At 39.0% G+C, this 22929-nt stretch overlaps 1 protein-coding gene across 4 annotated transcripts in view; it reads right to left on the bottom strand.

The window, feature by feature from the left end:
• Positions 1 to 22929, bottom strand: part of RNF13 (ring finger protein 13) — a 123213-nt gene that overhangs the window by 77828 nt on the left and 22456 nt on the right. For 2 of the 4 annotated variants that reach the window (XM_024556299.4, XM_024556300.4), the window contains exons 2-3: positions 11286 to 11415; positions 4500 to 4580 (exon numbers count right to left, since the gene is read on the bottom strand). In XM_024556299.4, coding sequence (XP_024412067.1) covers positions 4500 to 4580; positions 11286 to 11399 — 195 coding nt within the window. In that variant the 5' untranslated portion in view covers positions 11400 to 11415. Of the gene's footprint in view, positions 1 to 4499; positions 4581 to 11285; positions 11422 to 22929 lie in introns of those variants that run through there. The other 2 variants (XM_045192034.3, XM_045192033.3) reach the window with 2 other exon arrangements.

Genomic DNA, 22929 nt, shown 5'->3' with positions numbered 1-22929 from the left:
ACAATCAATGTTATACCACACAGGAGATAGTCAACATACTCAAAATATCCAAATCAATAAAGTTATTGGTGAAAGTGAAAAATATGTCATTTATTTTACACAGAAACCCATACATATGGAATTTTTTGCCAACCCCATAGAAAGGTGCTCTGAACTACTGCTCTTTAACCTGTTTTAGACATTTAACCTGTTCTAGTCAAGCACTCTAAAACCAAATTAGGTTTTTGGCAAATATATCAGTTGTTTCAACAAATTTTTAACATGTTGCAACTAAGCTATATTTCTACTTTTCAGTACCTATCTTTTAAGACTCAAGGGCAAAACATTAGTATGTTAACCATTCCAAGCTTCATGCATCTGCAAATCTGATAGCCATGCCTTCCATGACTTTCTGCACATCACTGAGGAATGCACTTAATAAGACAGAAATGTGAGTGTTATATACTAATTAAAGGTTAAGCCCTTAGCTGTATTAAAAGGTTTTCAAAAAACTTCTTCACAAATTAAGTGTTACATTTGTAACATTATTCAGAGCAGTAACTGAGTATCTTCCACCTCAAAATTACATCTCACCTTGTATGTACTGTTAGAATTCTCCCCAATAATTTTTTTGTTATATGTTTTTATCAATGAGTTAAATTTTAGATTAAAAAAAATCTGAATAAAAGATGTCATATGAGATGCTTCTGATCAAGATGAGGAAGTAGGTAAACACTGTGTTTGCCTCTTTCCATGCCCACGTCAAAACTACAACTAAATTATAGAACAATGAACCTGGAGAATCATCTAAAGACTAGCTGGACAGAACTCCCCTAAGGATATAAAGAAACCACATGGAGACTGACAGGAAAGGCAGAGACACGAAACAGGCTGGTCCCACACCCACATGTGACAGTTGAGAACTGGGATATCTCAGCTGCAGAGGTCCCACCAGAGGAGTGACAGGTCCCAGTCCCACAGTGAGCTCCACAGCCCAGGGCAGCCCAGGGTTCCGGTGCCAGGAAGAGGAGTTCCCACATCTGGCTAGGAAAATCAGCAGGGACTCCATCCAGGTGAGAGAGAAGGCTGCTGAAAACCCAGGCATCCTTTTAAAGGGCCCATGCACAGTCTCACCCTCACTCACCATAAGCTCCAGAGAAGGGACAGCAGCTTGAAAGGCACCAGAGACATACTGGGGAGAAACTAAATTATGTGGTTTCAACGTGGGGGACTGGAGGGACAGCCAATTTTATTCCGGTATTGAGCCCTGCCCTGACTCAGCCTGAAGACATAGGCACTGCAGACTTTCTTAAAAACTCTCAAGGTCCACAGACCCCAAGAAGGCTACAACTGACCTCAATGTGTGTGGGCCTCTTGCTGAAAGGACCCAGGACCAGCACTGGTGCCAAATCTGAATATTCATTAGCCATTCACCCCAAGCTGGTGACTCCCTGAGACCTGCCTCACCCAAAGCTCTTCCACAGGCTGTTCCTCACAGGCAGCAGGCCTCACTTGTGCTGCAGACCATTCTAAAAACTCTCAAAGGTCTGAAGGGTCTGGAAAGGTGCCTCACAGCCACATCATGCCCTGCACCTCTTGCTGAGTGGCCCCAGGCCCGGTTGCAATTTCGGCCTTCCTCAGTTTGCCCTGTTGCCTCTTCCACATGCCTCCGGTCATACCACAGGCAGCTACCAGCTGTGGATTACTTTGTAGCTCCTACCAGGTGGCCCAGCGCCAAGCATAGGCAGTGGCTGACCTTGGCCTGCACAGAAGCCCCACCCAAGAGGCCCCAAAACCATATACCAGGTGGCTGCCTTCAGACCACAACAGAATACCACCCAAATAGCTCCACAAACAACATACCCAAAGGGCTGTCTCAGCAGGCACCAGAGCATCACTGGAGCAAATCCTACTCCATGGGTCAGCCTCTACACAGCAGCTGGTACACTGTGGTCATAGCCAATCCTTCCAGCCAGCCAGCCTGAGGATCAACCCCACCCACTGACTTGCCAACAGCAATCAAGACTCAATCACAACAGGAGGGCACACACAACCCACACAAGGGACATTCTTGGAGCACCAGGCTGAGCCACTGGGTTCCACAAGACACGTACTATGTAAGGTCACCTGCCAAGACTGGGAGAAGTGTTAGATTTACCCAATATGGCAAAAGAAACACCAAGAAGCAGCAAAAATGAGGAGACAAAGAAACATGTACCAAATGAAAGAACAGGAAAAAATCTCCAAAAAAAAGAACTAAACCAAATAGAGGCACATAGTCTACCAGATATGGAATTTAAAACACTGCTTATAAGGATGTTCAATGAACTAGGGGAGGAATATACATGTACTTTGCCGTGTGTAATGTGCACCAATGGGATTATTATGCCATTATATCCATGGTGTGTAACCAATATACCCACCCATGCATCCTTATTTTCCCTCAAAAAATTGGGCAAAAAAGTGTACATTATACATGGCAAAATACAGTAGATAAAAAGTCACTATTGGTTTGAACTTTTTTTTATTCTCGCCCAAGGACCTTTTTTTTTCCATTGCTTTTGGAGAGGAAAGGAGAGAGAAAAACATCCATGTGAGAGAGAAGCATCCATTGTTTGCCTCCTGTACGTGCCCAAACACAGAATCAGCGCCCACACCAGGGAAATAGAATCAGCGCCCACACCAGGGAAATAGAATCAGCGCCCACACCAGGGAAATAGAATCAGCGCCCACACCAGGGAAATATGCGTCCAACAGGGGGTTGCATGCAGCCAGACTGGGAGTTGCTCACACCCACGCCTGGATCAGGGATCCAATGGGAATCAAACTGCAACCTTTTGGTTACCGGACAACACTCCAACCAAGCAAGCAAGCCACGCCAGCCAGGGCAGTCTGAACACTCCTGACATGGACACCAGCTTCCTTCATAGCTTATTTCACTAAAGTGTACAGCTAGTAACTAGTCTGCAGTCGGTCAGCCAGAAAAATCCAGGTGTTAGATTTGGGGAGACATACTGGCAAAGGACAAGTGTGAACTTTATGAGTTTATAAACTTATCAATTAAAAGCAATATATATTCAGAAAGAAGGATCTGTAGGCCTGTAATATTATTTAACACCCTAATATTCAACTCTAAAGAGAAGAGTGGGATTGACATGTGCAGGTAAACAAAGGGGCGAAGGCTTTTCCTTTTTCCTCCGTATACTTCTCTTCTGTTTAAATACCTTTACAATGAGAAACAGTCATACAATGCTGGGAATTAAAAAAAAATCATTAAAACCATGCTTGCTTCTGCAGCACATGTACTAAAAATATTTTAAAATCTTTAAAAAATTAAAAACTAACGTGCCTCTCCCAAAGGTGCCTGTCAACCTGAGAATAGTTTTACAGTACTTACGAATTTTTTTACAAGTTAGAACAAGCTGAAATCATTCTGTGGTATGTATATACATAATTTTATGTATGCTAAGTTATGTAACATAAAAACTTCATATTACCTTGGAATAGGTAATATGAGTAATACTTTCTAAACATGAACCTATGATGTAGAAAGAAAAAATAGCATTTTTTAACTACAAAAACAAAGATAGTCAACTGCATCAGATTTTTTTTATCAATTAACAAAAATTGGGTAATATCTAGTACTGAAAAGGGTATGGGAAAAAGAACAGCTTCAAACACTAAATTTGGAAGGGCCACCTGGAATCCCAACAAAATTTTAAATATGTGTTCCATAAGCAAAGCTCTACATTGGAAAAGTATCTTATGCAAATAAATAGACAAATGCACAAGAATAAAGCCATTCATTATAGCACTGTTTGTAATAGCAAAAACTGGACAATCTAAACATTCACCATGAAAAATTAAAGAAATCAATTTTTAAAAATCTACAGTGTTTTATGATAATGCAAAGACACGCTGCTCTGGCTGGTGTGGCTCAGTGGATTGAGCTCGGGACAGTGAACTGGCACATACATGCCCAGGTTGCGGGCCAAGTCCTGACTGGGGGAGAGTGAGGGGCAACAGATTGATGGTTCTCTCCCTTTCTCCCTCACTTCCCCTCTCTCTAATAATACATAAAATCTTTTTTAAACCCCCCCCAAAACAAAAACACAGTCATTGCAGATAAAAACATGAAAAGATTTTCTAGATATATGATTAAGTGAAAATGGCAGTGAAAAACCTGTTAAGTGTTAAATATAGGTTCATTACCTATAAAAACATGTACTCAATACATAAATATACACACACACGTATCTACAAACATACACACGGCACAGATCCCAGAAAACAGGTCTAAAATACCGCATACCAAAATATTAACAGTGGCTAGTACAATCATAGTGATTTTCACTTTCTTCTTCACATCTTTTGAATAGTCTAAACCCTGTACAAATGAATATGTACGAATTTTATGATAAGAAATAGTAACAAATATTTTCATCCTTTAAACAAATAAAGAACAATCAAACAGCTTACAAAATACCCCGTGCTTGTATTACATATTACAATTTTCTTACCTTTAAACCTTCAGCTGGGAGTCTATAACCAAATCTTGCTGGAAGGTCATCAAATGTCTGAGACACATTTTCAAAATTATACTAAGTACAAAATTAAAAACAATCAAATTACAACCGATTTACACATGGCATTAAAAACAAAAAGTTTATTAAATTATTTGAGTTTTCATTTGCGCAATTCTGATTATCTGTTTATCACAGGAAAAATAACTTTGTAAATGCACATCAAAATATCAAGAAATACATACAATTTACTACATATACAGCTGCTTAAATTGGATTCTATTTCATATAATAATTATACAACAGCAATAATTCTATGCCATTAAACCACCTACTGTTTTCTGAGTTTTTCCCATAGACAATACCCAGCAAGAAATTTTCTAAACAGATTATTTCCCAGCAAGAATTCCACTTTATTTTCTCTATATTGTAAGGGCCTGACGTAAGATATTTACAGGATTTCTGGTTCTAGCTATGAAAAATGCTTTTTCCCCAGAGAAAAGGAGCATCAAATCATACCTTTAAAGCATTACCATTTTTTATACAATCTGAACATTTTTATCTAGGGCTAAACAATGAAAGGACTAAACTCAGTGAGTACACACATAGAGAGAGCTGAAGGTATTCCAGCTCTTTGAGCAACTTTCCCCTTTGTTATGGATTTAAATTCCTACGTTATAATAGTTATCAGTCCTCTACCAAAACAGACCAAAACAAAACCAAATAAGGGTTTCTGTGCTTTTAGAAGATAATAGTAAATGATAATTGTGAAGTGAGATTGATGTATTAAGAATGTTCAATATGCTATACCTCTAATTAGAAAAACAAGAAATATAGATGAAACTAAGCAAAGATAGTAAACAAGGAACTTTTGAAACACAGACAAAACTTGTATTGTACATTAAAAGTTAAGATAGTTGCCATAAAGGGCAAAAAACAGAAAAACTAGAACACTTTTGTTTTGAATAGAGATAAAAAGGATGGAACAAAGCAAGAGTGTTATGTATGGATAGCAAAGGATGGAAGGATGACGCAAACCTTAAATATTCACAAAGCGTGGATTGGGCCGCACATACGGATTGATGGCTACATCATCCGTAAATCAAACACCTACTGGTGATCACCATTCGAGCCTCCTGTGTCATCTGCAAGCAACATGCAGGTAAATAGCTCTTCAGGTTAACAGCAAGTTACAGTGGTGTTCATACGTAAATACTTCATCTCTCTCCAACAGAGAAAGCAAAGGTTGGATCCAGACACCTTCCATCTATCAAGTCCCCTTGCTAACCCTCAACTCAGATCCTGGTAACCACACTGTCACCAGGGAAAGCTGAAGCAGCGTAGAGGGATTGGACAAATTGAAACAGTAACACGGAATTCGCCTAGTGTAGTTCTTGCATTCCACTCATACCCTATGCTAAGTGTCTCAGTATATTCATCTGTTACCCGTACTTCCCACCGTATGTTTGTAACTAACTCAATAAACTGATTTAAGCATCTGGATTTGGCCACTGAACCTAGCCAATGTGTTACCTCTGGAATAATCAGCCTGGCATTATACTTGGAGGCCAGCACTACTTCTGGGGTAATTTCCTGCTATAACACTAATTCATATTTGCAGAGTGCTCTATGATTACAAAGTACTTTAGAGTCACAAAATGCTATTGTATCATCACTAATCTCTTAATTAAAAGACCTGCCTTTAATTGATTTAATTCAATTTTGATCAGCTTTGTGTTGAACTTAAGAAAGTCATTTAACTCTTCCAAGGAAAAAGACAATACTGTAAAATAAAGAAATTGATCTAGATAAACATAGATAGACCAAAGAAAAACACATATGTGTGCAGGCAGTACTTTTTCAAAAAGGTACTTTTAAAAGCAGGAATGGAAAATATACGACTATGCTAGCATATTCTTATATCATTTCCTATTACTGAAGAGTTGAACTTTTTTGACCGGAAGTTCAGGAATAAAATAACTAGCTTAAACTGTAGTACTTGTAACACTAGGACTTGGAATTAGTTTTGTTATTGAGTGAGACCCATTTTGAAATTGCTTTTTCTTTCCTTAATAGCAAAATAAGGACTGTCTCACACTGCTTCTCACAATCACATTGTTTAAAAACAACAACAAAAAAAATGTTCTTACTGCAACCAAGAGAAATGGAAACATCTTTACCACAAAAGTACTTTACATTTTTAGTATTAGAGGGGAGGCTGCTGCTCCTGAAATTAAAGCATGCTCACTATTAAAATTTTTTAAAGGTCTTTCTTATTTATTTACTTATTTGTTTTTATAGAGAAGGGAAGGGAGGGAGAAAGAGAGGGAGAGAAACATCGATGTGTGAAGAAACATCAATCTGTTTGCCTCTCATACACCACCAAATGGGACCCATCCTGCAACCCAGGCATGTGCCCTGACAAGGAACCAAACTGGTGACCTTTTGGTCTGAAGGGTGACACCCAACCCACTGAGCCACACCATCGGGGGACTATTAAAATTTTTGAAGTAGAAAATAAAGTCATCCTCTCTGGAATCCCAGCCTCAGTGATTAATACATATAACGGTTTTAATTTTTGAAGAGGTCTTTTCCTTAACCAATTCTCCTCTTTGACAGCAGCCTTAACAAAAGCTGTAATTTAATTCAGAAAGTAACAATTATTAAACATTTATGACAACATGCTGAACACTTAACAGGTATTTACTTATTTAATCTTTATAACAACCCTATAAAGTCAGGCATTATTATCATCATCCTCATCTTAGAGAGACCATGGGTACTGAAAATAACTTGCTATAGTAAATTAGAGGAACCAGGATTCTGATCCAGGCAGTCTGGCCCCAGAACCTGGGCTCTTAAACCACTGCCCTACACTGTCTACCACACAGTCTCATTTTCCTAAGAAGTAAAGTGTGACTTAGAGCGTTAAATTCAACCCAGAGTCTAACTCAATTGCTAGAACTCTTAACTACCATGCTATATAATCTAATCCACTCACACCACTGGGTTCTTCTCTCCTACTCTGCCTAATGACCCTCACAAGCAATGAAATCTCTCCGACAAATCCCTACAACAGAATCAAAAGGCAGATTGGGAGTAAACCAAACTTGGGTTGCTTTGCTCTCTACTCTCTGAAGCTGTATAAGATGGATACTACTTCTCAGTAAGACCATGGCACCGCTCAGAGCTAACAAGTCCCTTGTAGCTTATGGGCCTCGGAATATTCAACATTGATCTGGTTATCTCTAAAGTGTAATGCCTCTGCAAAGTCTAAAGCTCCATGTTTCTAGACATAGACCTACATAATTACTAATTTCATATTTCCTTTTGGGTCAAAGGAAAGAGAAACGAGGTAGGAGATGAAAACAAAAAATTGCTAACAGAAACAACAACAATCTAAAGTACCAAAGAAAGAATGCTATTACAAAAACATTGAAGAACTAAATCTCGCCCTGGTTGGTGTGGCTCAGTGGATTGAGTGTCAGCTTATGAACCAAAGGGTCGCAGGTTTGATTCCCAGTCAGGGCACATGCCTGGGTTTCGGGTCAGGTCCCCAGTTGGGGGCACGCAAGAGGCAATCACACATTGATGTTTCTCTCCCTTTCTTTCTCCCTCCCTTCCCCTCTCTCTAAAAATAAATAAATAAAATCTAAAAAAAACAAAAAACAAAAGAAAGGACTAAATCTCTATTAATCAATGCAAACATTTACTGACTTTCTACTGTGTAACTTGCACTGGGTACCAGAAACATAATGTCTAGTAAGACACAGTCCTGCCTTCCAGGTTCTCAGGGAGCTTATTGGCTAGTTAGAAACACATTATAATAGCATCTCCAATAGTCTCTTAGAACTCACCAACTAGTTGGACAGGTACTGCTGTCAGGGAATTAACAGTTAAATGGGAGAATTCAACTGCCAAAAATAAAATCATCTGGCATACAAATGCATGACTTAAACTGACTTTATCACTTCAAATGTAGAATCCTAATACTTGTCCAAAATGGAACAAGAATCAATCTTTACCAACTTACTTAAATCTGTATTGCTGCAAATTCAAATTTTAGGAATGTTCTTATTTAAGCAACTCCCATGCTGATGATTCTTTCACTAGGTAACACCAACATACATTCTATACTTACCTACCTGAAGTATAGGCAACCCTGATGGCAAGAACTAATTGTTCCTCTATACCTAATATTTTGTTTTGTGTATAAGAGACAGGCTAGTAAGCCAGACAAGTGGAAAAGGGAAACAGACAAGTAGTTAAATAAGCTGTTTGCAGGCATTTAGTTAGTAATTCCTACCTTCCCTAAACCAAGGACACTTAAACAGTAAATGGTCTGGACTTCCAGTCAAGATGGCGGCATAGACAGACATGGCTCACCTCCTCACACAACCACAACAAAATTACAACTAAGATACAGAACAACCATCACTCAGAACCGACAGAAATAGAGTTGAATGAAAGTCTGATAACTACAGAATTAAAGAAACCACATCCATCCACACTGGTAGGAAGGGCAAAGACATGGAACAGGCTGGTCCCACATCCACGTGTGGTGGATAAAAATTAGGGAGGGATATCTCAGGAGCAAAGAGTCCCACACCCACACCAGTTCCTCCTTCCCTGGGTCCAGTGCCAGGAAGATAAAGTCCCCACAACTCCTGGCCACAAAAACCAGTGGGGATTGAGTCAGAGGAAGAAACTTCTGGAGTCCCAAGCAGTTCCTCATAAAGAACCCACACATGGATTCGCTTACTCAAGACTCACTCTCTCTGAGCTCCATTGCCAGGGTGGGATTGAGGGGCACAAGTGGCATTCAGGGGGAGGCTGAGGTCTCCCTGGCATAAAGGCGAGCAGAAGCTACTGTCCCTTCTCTGGGAGCCCTTGCCCTACACAGCTGGCAGACTGGTGCTGATCTAAGACTCCATAAACCTGGTGAACAGTGTTTGATCTGCCTTGGAGATTTCCAGAAACTCTGCCTCACCCAACTTACAGACACCCAAGCAACTTTTCCATATGAATGGCTGGTCATGCTTCACAACTTCCTAAATACTCTCAAACAAGCAACAGCCAGCCTTAGTGAGCCCTAGGCCCAGAACTAGCAGCCTGGATGCACAGTATGACTTCACCTGGGAATCTCCAAGCCCGGCACAAGTAAGTAGCAGCCATCTCAGATTGCTTTACAGTTCAGGCAGGATGGCCTCCGGGCACAACATAGGCCTGCACCACCCAGGAAACTCCAGGGCTAGCGCACCCAGTGGACAGCTACAGACCACATCAGAGCACCACCACCCTACCTACCCCTGCACAGCTGATCCTCCATGGAGGTTGGTGATAAGTGGTCACAGCCAATCCTTGCCGCTTACTGGCCTGGGTAAATCCCTCCCATTGATCTGCCATCAGTAACCAGGGCTCAACTACAAGAGGAGGGTGTACTCAGCCCACACAAAAGGCACACCTCAAGTACCCAGCTTGGGTGATAAGGGAGGCTGTGCCACTGGACCTACAGGACACCTACTACATTAGACCACTGTACCAAGACACAGAGTCAAAGTAGCTCTACCTAATACATAGAAACAAACACAGGGAGGCTGTCAAAATGAGCAAAGAAACATGGCCCAAATAAAAGAACAGATCAAAACTCCAGAAAAAGAGGTAAATGAAATGGAGATAACCAATCTATCAGATGTAGAGTTCAATACACTGGTCATATGAATGCTCAAGGAACTTAATGAGGACCTCAACAGCATAGAAAAGATCCAATCAGAAACAAAGGATACACTAATTGAAATAAAGAAGAATTTACAGGGAAACAACAGTAGAGTGGGTGAAGCCAAGAATCAGATGAATGATTTGGAACACAAGGAACCAAGAAACAACCAATAGGAACAACAAAAAGAAAAAAGAATCCAAAAAATGAGGACAGCATAAGCAGCATCTGAGAAAACTTCAAGTCCAACATTCACCTCATAGGGGTACCAGAAGGAGAAGAGAAAAAGCAAGAACTTAGAAATCTATCTGAAAAAAATAACAAAAGAAAACTTCCCTAATCTGGTGAAGGAAATAGACATATATTTCCAGGAAGCACAGAGGGTCCCAAACAAGATGGACGCAAAGAGGCCCACTCCAAGACACATCATAATTAAAATGCCAAAGGTTATAGATAAGAGAGAATCTTAAAGCAGCAAGAGAAAAATAGTTAGTTACCTCAGGGGAGTTCTCATAAGACTGTCAGCTGATTTCTCAAAAGAAACTTTGCAGGCTAGAAGAGACTGGTAAGAAATATCAAGTCATGAAAAGCAGGGACCCACAGCCAAGATTGCTCTACCCAGGAAAGCTATCGTTTAGAAGTGAAGGGCAGATTAAGAGTTTCCCAGACAAGAAAAAGTTAAAGGAGTTCACTGTCACCAAACCATTATTATCCAATTTTTAAATATAACATTATCAAAGTCATTACAGATATACTAATTATCAAGAAAAACAGTAAGATTCTACAGAAGTACACAGCACGTAGATATATATGTGCATGAGCACTTTTAGGAAGGCAGACACACTCTCAAGAGCAACATTTATCACGTACTTACTGAACATTATATCTTACATTAGCTAGTAAGCAATAAAAAGATGAGTATGGTCTTCCCCCTTTCAAGTAACAACTATGTGTATGTGCCCATATGTTTGTAGGTAAACAGCTTGTAAGATTCCATCATTTAGGACTTTTTTATAGCTTTTTTTTAAGGGATTCTTTTAGACAAAAATAAATTTTATTGTACTTACTGCTAAAATGTCTGCTTCTACAGGCAGTAGGTTTAAGAATGCAAAGAGCTGCACAGTCAAGATGGTGTAGACTTGTGTGGCCGACAGCATGAGCATCCCTATGGAGAGTAGCATCTCGCTGTAAAATCACCTGGAATAAAAGCAGGTAAGTAACAGTGAGCTCTGGTGCTTTGTCCCTGAAGATAAGTGACATGCTGTATTAATTCCTGATATCCAAAAATATCTCTTTTAATTATAAATATGTGATAAATAAAATTAAACATACTTCAAAAGCACTAGAATTTGCACATATTTGGACATTTAGGTAAACACCCAAGGTTAGTCAATACTTACAGAATTTGTGGTAACTAAGTTCTGTGTTTTAACCACAAACCAAACATATTTGCGCAATCCACAGCCCTTGGTTTACAGTAGGGCTTATCTCCTAATTCAATTATGGGGAAACTAGATTTCAATCAAAGAATGATTTAAAAATCACAAGCACCTTTGCTTTAAATTTTCCACAATTTTAAGGAATTTTATAATTCTTTAAATGATATGTAAATTCACTTTTTATTTATTCTAGTATATTGTACTTATAGTAGAGAATGTAAAAAAAATAGACACTTATCATAGAGTAATACATTTTGCCCTTTCTCTCCTAATATATACATTTTTCCCTCCCTACATCCTAAGGGCAATAGTGCAGCTACCTCTCCCAACCTCATCCAAATCTCTACATAAGTCCCTATCTATCGTACAGCAAAAAGATACCATGAGATGACTAAACATTAACCTGGTTGAGTTCAAAGTTTTTACCAATACGCCTCAACCAACTGTAGAGCATACTTAAAGGTGAGACCAAAGTTTGCCTTTAAAAAGAATTAGTTCATTAAATGCCAGCAACTCATGTAATACCAATTTTGATGATGATTACCGTTGGTAAGGCTCTGGGTTTGGAGACTACATACAGACTCAAACTTTGACTCTTTGACAGAAACTGAAATATCTGAATAATTTTTGAACTACCGCCTTACAAACCCATTAATTTGAGAGATGAAATAAAGGTGAAAACACATTAAATGAGAGATTTATTCCACAGAGAAAGAAAGTTCATTAGTGGTTGCCTGTGGCTGGGGTTAAGAATTAAGGGAGGGGGAAGAACAGATATGAACAGGGAGTGACTGCTCATAAATTGGGTTTCTTTTCAGGGTGATAAAAATGTTCCAGGCCCTGCCTGGGTAGCTCAGTTGCTTAGAGAATCATCCAAATACACCAAGTTTGCAGGGTTTTTTCCCAGTCAGGGCACATGCCTGGGTAGTGGGTTCAGTCCCTGATCAGGACATGTGGGAGAGGCAACTGATAGATGTTTTTCTTTCACATCAATGTTTCTCTCTCTCCCTCCCTCTCTTCTCCTCTCTTAGTATGTCCTCGGGTGAGGATTTAAAAATAATAATCTGATAAAAAATGTCCTACAATCAGATTGTGGTTATGGTTGCACAACTGTATTAATGTACTAAAAATCACTGCATTGTTTACTTTAAATGGGTAAATTTTATGGTGAATGAATTATATCTCAATAAAGCTGTTTTTTAAATGTATAGATTTGTTGATACTACTCTTAGATAAAATACATTTGATAATATACCTCTGTGCAGAAAAAAAGTTAACATAGCAGGCTTGAGACTTTTATCCTTAGAAAGGCCTCCTTGTAAGCAAGATTGGCCCTTCACTGGTGGTACCTGGGAACCTAAACTTCAGAAGGGCTCCATTGTGCCTGAACTCTGCAAACAATCTGGTTTATGTCGAACGTGTACTTTCTTTCTGGGAGTCTGAAATTTTGGTACATAGTAGGATACATGAGCAGCACCCAGTGTAAACCATACACACTGTATCTAGCAGCTTTTCTGGTAGACATTTCCATGTGTCGTGAAGACTCTTAAAAGTCTACACCAGGTTTCTTCTGGACTTTACTACCCCATGCTCCTTTTCTCTCTGCTGATTTTGCAATAAATCATACTCATGAGTACAACCATACCCTGAGTCCTGTAAGTTCTCCTAGTGCAGGGGTGTCAAACTCATTTTCACCGGGTGCCACATCAGCCTCACAGTTGCCTTCAAAGGGCTGAATGTAATTTTAGGACTGTGTAAATGTAACCACTCCTTCACAGTTAATCAAGAGCTCAGCGCTGCTGCCGGGTAGAAACAAGGTGCTGGGCCGGATAAAACAAGGTGGAGGGCTGAATTCAGCCCGCAGGCCTCGTATTTGCCACCTGTGTCCTAGTGACTCACTTACACTGGGATGGTCTTGGGGACCCCAATAACAACCACATTAGATAATTTCTGGTCAAAAATCACATGATTAAAACATACAAATCCTTACTAAATAAGGCATAGTTGCGACTAAAGTTTGCTAGGAAGAAAAAAATGTTCAGTATGTTGACCACTGATCTGTTTGACAAACTTAATCTGAATAAGAACTATATATGACTTCCCTTGATGCTCTGCAATTGCCAGCCAACTTTGAGGGGTGAGAAGGGAGAGTTTACAGGGAACATAACTCTACGAACACCAATAATAACCACAACTGTTATTGCTAATTTGTACTTAGAGCAACAGGCATTGCTCTAAGCATGTAACTAAGTTAATCACATCTAATCCTAACAACTCCCTATAAGGTAGGTATCATTTCGTAGATGGGAAAACACACTGATAAGTAAACAGTGTTATTCATTGTTTGGCCCAAGGTCAAACAACAAATAACAGCAGAATCAAGATTCAAACCCAGGCAGTGTGCTTCCAAAGTCCACACTCTTAGGTAGAAGTCAGGAATTCTATCCAAGCAAAGAGAGATTTAAGAAGCATCAACAAATAAGTGATAATCTTAATATAAAAATGAAAATTAAACAGATATGAGGCTATAGAAAACTCTGAAGAATATCTGAATTTAAGGGTAGGGAGAGAAAAGAGATTGATTTCACAAAAGTAAAGAAAGAAAAAAACTTTGAGATAAATATGGAGGGAAGAAAGGCAGTCAACAGAAGTAAATGTTGGAAAAGAGTCAAAAAGGTCAAAAAATGTTCACATTTCAGAGTCTGTCCAACCTAAACAATTTTATTTCCCTGTAGCCTAACAAGTACCCTTGTTCTGATCAACTCCGTTTCCAAGAATGTACCCTGCTGTGTATGGCCAGCTCTGTTGTCTTCATTCACGTGTTATCCAGACACTAAAGTGTCCTTTCCTCTACCTTCAAAGGGAAATTAAGAGAAAACTAAGAATCCTATGAAACTGTTTGCAAAATTTTATGTATGCATAAATATATGCAGTTTCTGTGAAAGAGATCCATGGCTGTTAACACATTCTCAAAAAGAGCACAAAAGGGTGTTTTTGTTGTTCTTAAATCTTCCCTTCTCAAAGGAGCCTTCTGGAGAGAATGATTAACAAGCTTAAATTAAATCCTTTGATACTATCTCCTAGCACTTAGCTACTGGGTAAAAAATAAATATAGACTGTCCACTGTAATACTAGGCAACATTATTTATTATAACAATGACTTCCCAATTGGTAAAAAGCACTAAACTGGAAAGAGTGTATATTAACTAATAAAAGCTTGTTACAGAAACCAGAATAACCTGTTTCCCTGTGGTGTGTTTCTTAAAACCAAAAATGACCCACCCTTGAGGTCACCTGGAAGTTATTCATGAACTGCTACAAATGGCTCTGTTCATATATGACTTACCTACACTGATGTGATACACAACCACACATTTGATTTTGTCTGTTACAGTCCAGTATACTCCTTGTTGAGTATAAAAGCTGCACCTGGATGAATGTAAGCTTCTCGATGTAGATACATGTTATGTTGATATGCTGTATCAGTTTGTATGCTCCTACAAAGCTCGTGACCCTGGTGCCAGACTATGACCAATCAGTTAACAAGAGTGTAAATGTCAACCAGAACCCCTAACCACAGCTGGTCATGCAAAGTGGGTGTTGTACCTTTCTTCCCCAAGACAATTCTCATGAGCCTCTCATCCTTGAATTTATTCAACTGTTATAGCCTCTTTGATAGAATAGAAATATTGTTTGTTGTGACTCTCATAAGTTCCGAAAAGGACACATTCATCTTGACATTTCTTTAGAACCGTGTTTAGACAGGGAGAACACACAGAAACACCTAATAAAATCTTGCTAATTACAAATATCTACCTTTTCCCCTCCCTCCCTGCCTTTCCTTTCCCTCCCTTTCTCTTGGCTCTTTTTCTCTGCCCCCCCCCTCAATAATTACCAAAGATAGATCATGCCTCTATCTTCATTCTGAGTACACCTAAAATCAGAAGAAGGTTAAACTTCTTCAAAGGAAGTATACAGCAGAGAAAATGCAAGAAATCCTTAAGAACTACAGAATAAATTTCTAGAAATGTTTCCATCACCATCTCTGATCATATCTAGTTTTGTCTACTATTTAACAGAATTCTAATTACTAACAGACATTTATCTGAAATTAGCTTCCTGACTCTATCAACTGGCAAATTCTCATTCTACTTGCTGTTCAGTCTGTATCACCTAAAATGTATTCTTGCCAAAATTGTTTAAACTTGATTCTAACAAGGCTTTTTAGCTCTAACTTCAAGTTTACAGGAAACACATGGAATAGAAAAAATAAGGTGGGTGTGTTACTTGAGGACACTGCATCAATTTCTAGAAAATTAAATGTAATAAACAAAACAGTGCAGGGAGATGGAATGGGAAAAGAGCATGAAACTGTTAAAGAGATAAGAAACAATAAATCCAAGTGCAAAACATCAAGTTCAAGAAAACCAACAATAAAATGACAGTTTAGGAACAAGGGAGACAATGTGAACATATCTAGATATTAGATATACTTTTAAAAAATTATTGTTAATTTTCTTAGGTATGATTGTAACTACAGAACCTGCTCAAACTGGCATTACCCTGTTTCTAACAACATACTGAGTTGTTTTTCAGGGACAACCGAACACATTCAGTCATGCAGTACATGCATGCACCGAGGAAAGAATTTTGACCTTCAGTAACAACCAGAACCACCACCACCAACCAAAGAGCTGGAACCTGACTGGAACTTTATCATCAGAATTCTTTCAGAAGGTAAGGATTTGTTATCCTGCACATCTGGTGCCCACGCTCTCCAACTGAAACCTGTCCCACCAGCACTTCCGCAAATCAGCACATCCTTCCCTAAGCCTTTAAATTCCATCCCAAACTCTCAACTGGGGAGACAATTTGAGCTTTGCCTCCCATCTCCTTACCTTTGGACTTCGCAATGAAGCCTTTTATTTTAACCATTTTTTAAATTAATGCTCAAATACAGTTGTCTCCATTTTCCCACCACCACTTACTGGTTTTTCTATCCAGATCAGGCAGGGAGCCCTTAGTAACACGATCACAGCACTGTGCTCATACGAAAAAACCCTTACTTTTGGAGATGCCTAGGGAAGTACCTAGGAATGAAATATCATGATACCTGAAATTTACTTTAAAATACACCAGCCAAAAATAAATTAAACCAAAGACTAATAATGTTAAATCTAGGTGAAGATTATATTGAGGTCTACTTTTCTATATTTTTGTATCATTTGTGTAAGTTTCTTCAAATGCAGTGAATGAACAATCGTTTTAGTGATCTTTCAGAAGGCCTTCAGTCTCATTGCTTTCATTGTGGCATAATAAACATAACATAAAATGTACCATTTTAAACAGTGTCACTCACATTGTTGTGCAACCATCACCAGGATCCATCTCCAGAACTTTTTCATCTTCCCAAACTGAAACTCTGTACCTATTAAATACTAACTTCCCACTGGTATTCTAGGTATCTCGTATACGTGAAATCATTATTTGTCCTTTTATGTCTGGCTTATTTCACTTAGCATGTCTTCAAACTTATCCATGTTGTAGCATATATCAGAATTTCCTTCTTTTTTTAAGGCTAAAAATATTCCATTACATGTACATATCATATTCAACCCATTCATTCATTGATAGACACTTTGGTTGCTTGTACCTGTTGACTTCTGTGAATAATGCTGCTCTGAACATGGGTGTACAAATATCTGTGTGAGTCCCCACTTTCACTTCTTTGTAGCCAGAAGTCGAATTGCTGAATCATATGGTAATTCAATGTTTAATTTTTCTGAGGAATTGCCATATCGTTTTCTACAACAACTCCATCATTTCACACTCCCACCAGCAACACACAAGGGTTCCAACTTCTTCACATGCTAACCAACACTTTTTGTTTTCTTCAGTAACGATCATCCCAACGTGCATTAAATTGGTATCTCGTTGTGGTTTTGCGTTGCATTTCCCTGATGATTAATGATGTTGGTGGAACATCTTTTCATATGCTTTTTAGACATTTGTATATCTCAATTGGAAAAGTGATTATTCAAGTCCTTTGTCCATTTTAATCAGTTATTGTTAAGTTGCAAAAGTTCTTCTTTTTTAAAATATATTTATTGATTATGCTATTACAGTTGTCCCATTCCGCCCCCTCACTCCACTCCATCCTGCCCACCCCCTCCCTCCCACATTCCCCCCCTATAGTTCATGTCCATGGGTCATACTTATAAGTTCTTTGGCTTCTACATTTCCTACACTATTCTTACCCTCCCCCTGTCTATTTTACAACTATCATCTATGCTACTTATTCTCTGTACCTTTCCCCCCCTCCCCCTCCCACTCCCCTATTGACAACCCTCCATGTGATCTCCATCTCTATGGTTCTGTTCCTGTTCTAGTTGTTTGCCTAGTTTGCTCTTCTTTTTGTTTTAGGTGTGGTCGTTAATAACTGTGAGTTTGCTGTCATTTTTACTGTTCCTATTTTTGATCTTCTTTTTCTTAGGTAACTCCCTTTAACATTTCATATAACAAGGGCTTGGTGATGATGAACTCCTTTAACTTGACCTTATCTGAGAAGCACTTTATCTTCCCTTCCATTCTAAATGATAGCTTTGCTGGATACAGTAATCTTGGATGTAGTCCCTTGCCTTTCATGACTTGGAATACTTCTTGCCAGCCCCTTCTTGCCTGCAAGGTCTCTTTGGAGAAATCAGCTGACAGTCTTATGGGAACTCCTTTGTAGGTAACTGTGTCCTTTTCTCTTGCTGCTTCTAAGATTCTCTCCTTCTGGTTCATCTTGGGTAACTTAATGGTGATGTGCCTTGGTGTGTTCCTCCTTGGGTCCAGCTTCTTTGGGACTCTCTGAGCTTCCTGGACTTCCTGGAAGTCTATTTCCTTTGCCAGACTGGGGAAGTTCTCCTTCATTATTTGTTCAAATAAGTTTTCAATTTTTTGTTCTTCCTCTTCTCCTTCTGGCACCCCTATAATTTGGATGTTGGAACGTTTCAAGATGTCCTGGAGGTTCCTAAGCCTCTCCTCATTTTTCCGAATTCTTGTTTCTTCATTCTTTTCTGGTTGGATGTTTCTTTCTTCCTTCTGGTCCACACCATTGATTTGAGTCCCAGTTTCCTTAGCATCACTATTGGTTCCCTGTACATTTTCCTTTGTTTCTCTTAGCATAGGCTTCATTTTTTCCATCTGGTTTCCAAACAGATTCAACCAATTCTGTGAGCGTCTTGATAACCAGTGTTTTGAACTGTGCATCTGATAGGTTGGCTATCTCTTCCTCACTTAGTTGTATTTTTTCTGGAGCTTTGAAGTGTTCTGTCATTTGGGCCTTTTTTTTTTTTTTTTTTTTGTCTTGGCACGTCTGTTACTTTAAGGGGCGGAGCCTTAGGTGTTCACCAGGGCGGGGTAAAGCTGGTCACTGCACTGTGACGCTGTACGTGGGGGAGGGGCCGAGAGGGAGCAATGGTGCCCGCTCCACTCTCCACCAGATTTCAGTCTTTCACTCTGCTACCCACAATCAAACTGGGCCCCTCTGGTGCTGGTTCCCGATTGGGTGGGCTTGTGCATGCCCTAGGCCCCTGTGGGTCTCTCCAACGACCTCTCTTGTGAGGCTGGGAGTCTCTTCTGCTGCCGCCCCAACCCCCACGGGCGTTTTCAATCAGAGGTTTGAGACTTTATTTCCCTGCGCTGTAGCCCTGGGTTGTGCAGTCTGCTTCGCTCCCCGCCATTTGTCCGGTTTATCTGTACGTGAATGTGGGGCCGCGGGGTGCTACCTGCTGCTCTGCCTGCCCCGTTCTCCGCCACTCTGAGTCCGGCCCTCTTGGTTTATCTGCGCGAATGTGGGGCCGCAGGGTCTGGTAGTGGTCAGACTGCCTGCCCCGGTTCGTCCCACACTCTGCCAGTCTCGATCCCGCCATGGCAACGCGAGTTCTCTCCGCCCCGGCTGCCCGTTTCCACCCCTCCTACCGGTTTGGATGAATGTTTATTTTTTATTTCCTTGGTGTCGGACTTCCTTGCTGTTCAATTTTCTATCAGTTCTGGTTGTGCGAGGAGGCGCAGTGTGTCTACCTACGCCGCCATCTTGGTTCTCCCCGCAAAAGTTCTTAATACTCTGTATATATTTCCCTTATCAGCTATATGACTGAAAAATATTTTCTTCCATTACATGGTTGTCTTTTCACTCTGTATAATGTCCTTTGATGAGCAAGTTTTTAATTGTAATGAGATCCACCTCATTTTTTCTTTTGTTGCCTGTTCTCTTAATGTCATATATAACATACCACTACCAAATCCAATGTTATGAAGCTTCCCCCCCATGTTTTCATCTAAGAGTTTTATGCATTAGCTCTTATGATTAGGTCTTTAATCCATTTTGGGTTAATTTTTGTATATGATGTAAGACAGGGTCCCACTTCATTTTTTTGTTTGTGGCTATCCAGTTTTCCTAAAACTATTTGTTGAAATAACTGCCCTTTTGCCATTAAATAGTCTTGGTACCCTTGTAAAAAATCATTTAACCATATATGTAAAAATTTGTTTCTGGGCTCTCTATTCTATTCCACTAGACTACATGTCTGTTTTTATGCCCAGTACCATACTGTTTTGATAACTGTAGGTTTTGAATTCAGGAAGGATGAGACTTCCAATTTTGTTCTTCTTTGTCAATATTATTTTGGCTATTTGAGGTCCCTTGAGATTCCATATGAATTTTAGGATGCATTTTTCTATTTCAGCAAAAAATGTCATTGGGATTTTGCTAGGGATTACAGTGAATCTATAGATTGCTTTGGAATAGTGATGTCTTAACAATATTAATTCTATCAATCCACAAACATGGGATGTCTATCCATTTACTTGTACCTTCTTTAATGTCTTTCAGCAACATACTGTAGTTTTCAGTATACAAGCCGTTTGCTATGCTTGATAAACTCATTCCTAAATATTTTATTCTTTTTGCTGCTATTGTTAGAGAAATTGTTTTATTCATTTCCTTTTAGAATTGTTCACTGTTTTTATTTAGGAATGGAGCTAAATTTTGCATGCTAATTATACATACTGCAATTCTGCTGCACTTCTTTATTAGTTCTAATAGTTTTTTTGTGAAATCTTTGTGGTTTTGTACATGTAAGATAATGTCTGTAAATAGAAATAATTTTACTTCTTCCTTTCCAATTTGGAAGCCATTTATTTCTTATTATTCCCTAATTTATCTGGCTAGGACTTCCAGTAACATGATGAATAGAAGTGGGAAAAGCAGGCATCCTTGTCTTGTTCCTGATATTAAAGGAAAAGCTTTCAGTCTTTCACCACTTGGTAGAATGTAAAGTGTGTATTTTTCATATGTGGCCTTTATTATAAGGAAAGGAAATTAAGGTAATTTCCTTTTATTTTTAGTTTTTTACCATGAAAAAGTGTTCCATTCTAAGTCCTTTTCTGCATTAATTGAGATGGTCATGTGTTTTTTCCCTTCAGGCTGTTAATGTGGCATTTTACACCAATTATTTTTCATATGTTGAACCATCCTCGAATTCTAGCAATTAGTCTGACTTGGTCATGGTCCTGTTTAATTTGGTTTACTAGTACTCGTTGAGGATTTTTGCATCAATATTTGTTACAAATACAAGCATATCTCAGATTGGTTGTGGGTTTGGTTTCAGAACAATGCAATAAAGTGAATATCAAAATAAAACAAGGTTGATATATTTATTTACTGTCAGGCACTTAGGTTCCTTCCAACACTTGGCTATTATAAATTGTGCTGCTATGAACATTGGGGTGCATGCATTCTTTCGAATTGGTGTTTCAGGGTCATAAGGTATAATCCCAGAAGTGGAACTGCCAGGTCAAAAAGCAGCTCCATTTTTAGTTTTCTGAGGAAATTCCATACTGTTTTCCACAGTGGCTGCACCAGTCTGCATTCCCACCAACAGTGTTCTATGGTACATTTCTACAATGGAATACTACACAGCAGAAAGAAAGAAGGAGCTCCTACCCTTTGTGACAGCATGGATGGATCTGGAGAGTGTTATGCTAAGTGAAATAAGCCAGGCGGTGAAAGACAAATACCATATGACCTTACCTATAAGTGGAACCTAATCACCAAAACAAACAAGCAAGCAAAATATAACCAGTGACATTGAAATTAAGAACAAACTGACAGTAACCAGAGGGGAGGTGGGAGGGGATAATGGGGGAAAAGAGGGAAGTGTTTTCAGGAACATGTATAAAGGACATATGTACAAAACTAAAGGGGGGTAGGATCAAGGGTGGGAAGTGGGGATGGTTGGGGTTGGGGGGTGAGTAGTGGGGGAGAAATGGAGACAACTATACTTGAACAATAATAAAAAAATGTGGGAAAACAAATTTTTTTAATTAAAAAAGGTCAAATAAATTTTCGGTTTCCAAGTGCATATAAAAGTTATGTTTACACAATACTGTAGTCTATTAAGTGTGCAATAGCATTATGTCTAAAAACCAATGTATAAACCTTAATTTAAAAATATTTTATTGCTGCCCTGGCCGGTGTGGCTCAGTTGTTTGGAGCATCATTCCATAAACTGAAAGATCGTGAGTTTGATTCCTGGTCAGGGCACATGCCTAGGTTGTGAGTTTGGTTCCCGGTCAGGGTGCATATAACAAGCAACCAATCAATGTTTCTCTCTCACATGGATGTTTCTCTCCTTCTCCCTCCCTTCCTCTCTATCTAAAAAACGTCAATAAGCATGTCCTCAGGGGTGAGGAGATACATATAACAAAGTATGCCTGCATTGGTCTGAAGCTTTCTTTTCTTGTAGCATCTATGTCTGGCTTTGGTATCAGGGTAATTCTGGCCTTACAGAATGAGCTAGGAAGTGTTTCTTCCTCTTCAACTTTTGGGAAGATTTTAATAAGGATTATTTAATTATTCTTTAAGTGTTTGGTAAACTTCACCAGTAAAGTCATCTATCTGGTCCTGGGCTTTTCATTCTTGAGAGATTTTAGATTACTGATTCAATATCCTTACTAATCATAAATCTATTCATAATTTCTATTTTTTCATGTTTCAGTTTTGGAAAGTTGTAAATTTCTTGGCATTTATCCATTTCATCTAAGCTATCCAATTTTTTGCTCTACAATTGTTCATATTATTCCTGTATAATCTTTTTTATGTTCCCCTTTCATGTCTAATTTTAGTTGAGTCTTCTATTTTTTCTTAGTAAATCTAGCTAAAGGTTTATTAAATTTGTTTATCTTTTTTTAAAAAAACAACTCTTGATTTTGCTCATTTTTCTCT

Source organism: Desmodus rotundus, chromosome 2, assembly GCF_022682495.2.
Source record: "Desmodus rotundus isolate HL8 chromosome 2, HLdesRot8A.1, whole genome shotgun sequence".
Classification (NCBI taxonomy): Eukaryota; Metazoa; Chordata; class Mammalia; order Chiroptera; family Phyllostomidae; genus Desmodus; species Desmodus rotundus.
The sequence above is the reverse complement of the archived record's forward strand: the minus strand, read 5'-3'. Positions and strand labels throughout refer to the sequence as shown.